This window comes from Priapulus caudatus, unplaced genomic scaffold (genome assembly GCF_000485595.1).
Source record: "Priapulus caudatus unplaced genomic scaffold, Priapulus_caudatus-5.0.1 Scaffold230, whole genome shotgun sequence".
Lineage (NCBI taxonomy): Eukaryota > Metazoa > Priapulida > Priapulimorpha > Priapulimorphida > Priapulidae > Priapulus > Priapulus caudatus.
The window spans coordinates 139275-142360 of record NW_014577291.1 but is presented as its reverse complement, the minus strand read 5'-3'; the positions used below and the strand labels follow the sequence as shown (position 1 = coordinate 142360).

At 41.2% G+C, this 3086-nt stretch overlaps 1 protein-coding gene across 1 annotated transcript in view; it reads left to right on the top strand.

Annotated features, from left to right (window-relative positions):
• The window catches only part of LOC106807721 (glycine receptor subunit alpha-1-like), a 7724-nt gene extending 6509 nt beyond the window's left edge, over positions 1–1215 (top strand). Inside the window, exons 5-6 of the mRNA XM_014810155.1 lie at positions 264–511; positions 917–1215. Coding sequence (XP_014665641.1) covers positions 264–511; positions 917–1195 — 527 coding nt within the window. The 3' untranslated portion in view covers positions 1196–1215. The remainder of the gene's footprint in view (positions 1–263; positions 512–916) is intronic.
• Positions 1216–3086: the final 1871 nt, after the last annotated feature.

Here is a 3086-nt window from a genome sequence, read left to right as displayed (position 1 = left end):
ATGTTATATGTTATATGTTATATGTTATATGTTATATGTTATATGTTATATGTTATATGTTATATGTTGCATGTTGCATGTTGCATGTTGCATGTTGCATGTTGTACGTTGTACGTTGTACGTTGTACGTTGTACGTTGTATGTATATATGTTGTATGTTGTATGTTGCATGTTGCATGTTGTATGTTGCATGTTGTATGTTGCATGTATATGTACTACGTTGCATCTCTCATCCTTCGTCATTTTCTCTCTCCCGCGGGCAGGTGTGACAACGTTCCTTACGATCTACACTCAGAGCTCGGGTGTTCGCGTGTCGTTGCCGCCCGTCTCTTACACCAAGGCCATCGACATCTGGTTCAACGTTCACACCATCTACATCTTTCTCACGCTCGCCGAGTTCGCTATGGTCAACTACATATCGCGCCACTACGAAAGCAGTAGCGGCATCGCTCCACCACCGCAGCTCACGACCGAACCGAACAAATATGCACATACGCAGTCTAAACCTCAGGTATGTATGTATGGACAACCCAACACTCCCAGTGGCGGATCCAGGGGGGCACAGAGGGCAGACGCCCCCCTAAAAATTTTCGGGCAAGGGTATTTTACCCTAACACCCTCCCCCCTCGGGCGCTTCGTGTCATTGAGCTCGCATGATTCGCCCCCCCCCTCCCCTAGAATTCACTTCTGGATCCGCCACGGACTCCCGTCTTAGGTTTACTCTGAGATAAACCAACTCTCACACCTACACAGACGCGGTTAAAAGAATAAAAAATCGGCAATGTTGTTGATTATTAGAATATAGTATAATATAAATAACAATATCGACAACGACACACCACCTAAATCGCAGGCCTGCCACGAACGTCATACGAATTAAACTCACGATCACTTGCGCGCATGCGCAATCTTACAGACCGAATTCGGGTTCGATGCCATCAGTGCGTCGGTGCAGACGACAGATGACGTCACAACGACGGGCGCGCAGCGGCGGGATCAGTCTAATGACGACGACGAGACGACGAAGGTGGTGGCGCCGCGATCGCTGCGTCACGTGTGGCGTCGAACCGTCAGCGTCGTCATCGAGGGCCGACGGAAAGCAAAGACGATCGATCTGGTGTCGCGAGTGCTATTTCCCGTCAGCTATCTGATCTTTCTCACCATCTACTCGATTTGCTACGCACTGCCAGAGTAAATGACAGCTGGTCTCAAATGTTTTTTTATTACGCATTATCTTCTGTGTTTACGATTTATTTATTTATTTATTTATTTATTCATTCATTTATTTATTCATTCATTTATTTATTTATATAGATGGTCCCACTAATGGACAGGACACGTTGTATAAGATGACGGACGTCTCTGCTGCCCACAGCTCAGACTGCAACGCTGACTTCTACCTACATGATTCTATTCACGTAGACCGTTTCTAATTATAACGTAAGAAACAGGGAAGCAGTCTGTGGCTCGCAACGCAACCATGAACGCAAAGAAAAAACTCATATATAATAAGTCATCGTACCATGGAATAAAATCTCATTTACAACTCAATAATTCAAATTATATTTTTTAATCTTAAAAGTGCCAATAATATTGACGCATTTAATACTTGCAAGTAGTTAGTCAGAAGACAATTAGTCTACGTCTACGATATTCACGATTTATTTCGCGCTTTACGATTTCACTGAAATTTAGTTTTACAGGGTTATAAAATGTAATCTTGCATGCCTTTGACTTCACACTATGAGGCAATATCATCTACAACCTGGTTACACTATTAACTAATTTGATAGCGTATGTCATACCCTGTTCTACGGAAGTGCACCATGTAACTATACTTGCTGTGTGAGGGTGCGCACAGACTGTAGGGTAGACGGCACATCGATTTCTAACAATTCACCTATATATGTATGTATATATGTATGTATATATGTATGTATGTATGTATGTATGTATGTAATATATGTATGTACATAGACTGCGCTGATCATAAATTTATTATTTTATTATTATTATTATTATATATTATTATTTTATTAGCACAGTTCGCCGCTGTCATAAAAGTCGTTTCATAATGGAATTATGTGTGAGCAGATAGTGTGTAAATGTGTATTTTCTATATGCTGAGTACTGTACACCAGATTACGTCACCGTAAATAGCCAAAAAATAATAATTCCATTTTTTTACAAAATATAAGTGATTCTGTTCACTTTTTATGGTTAAATTGCTGCATTATACTTCTTATTTTACTATATTGTTCGATGTGAACATACACTTGTGACTCATACATAGCCCATAGCAAGCAATTAATGTTATGAACACTAATGTCAAATCGTCCAGGTTTTTTGGGATTTTTAACTAGTTGAGAAACAATCAGGTAAGAATTTGACGATACGTTTTGTCCCGTTAGTTCTTACTTTTAATGTAAAAAAATGGCAACAACAATTTTACAAATTTTACCATAGAAAATTCGTGACGTAGTCACTTTAACGCTACAGAGATGTGCCAAGCGCCCAGAGCCGTATATAGAGACTCTATACGATACGATACGACTCTCTCTCTCTCTCTAATATACGGTTCTGCCAGAGCCTGGATTGGCGCGCCCAAGAACGGGGGTGTCGACACATGTTAACCACGGATACCTTACATGCACTGAACATGTATTTCAAGATTTTAAGACATTTGTGTGCATGCATGTGGGCACTGCATGTGCGTTAACCATGGATACCTTGGAGTGTGTGGGAGTGGGGATTCACTCTGAGCTTATAGAGATGTAATGGAGTGTGAGAGAGTGAGGCGGAGATTCCTACGACAGACATCTCGCGGTGTTGTGTGAGCGAGCGAAGTGAGAGTGGTGCTAACTGATGAGGAGAGGTGCAGGGGAAGGTACATTCTGCGGACACGGTGGTAGCCGAACTCTCAGCTTTGAAGATAAAGCATGATATCAGAGGCTCAGCTGTAAATTTGCGCTGCAGGCGACAGAGATTAGTATCCGATCAATAGTTAGATATATCATATAGTACATACTATTATATATTACTATACATGAATTTATGGAAAAATACAGTGTTCTAGGCTGCTATGT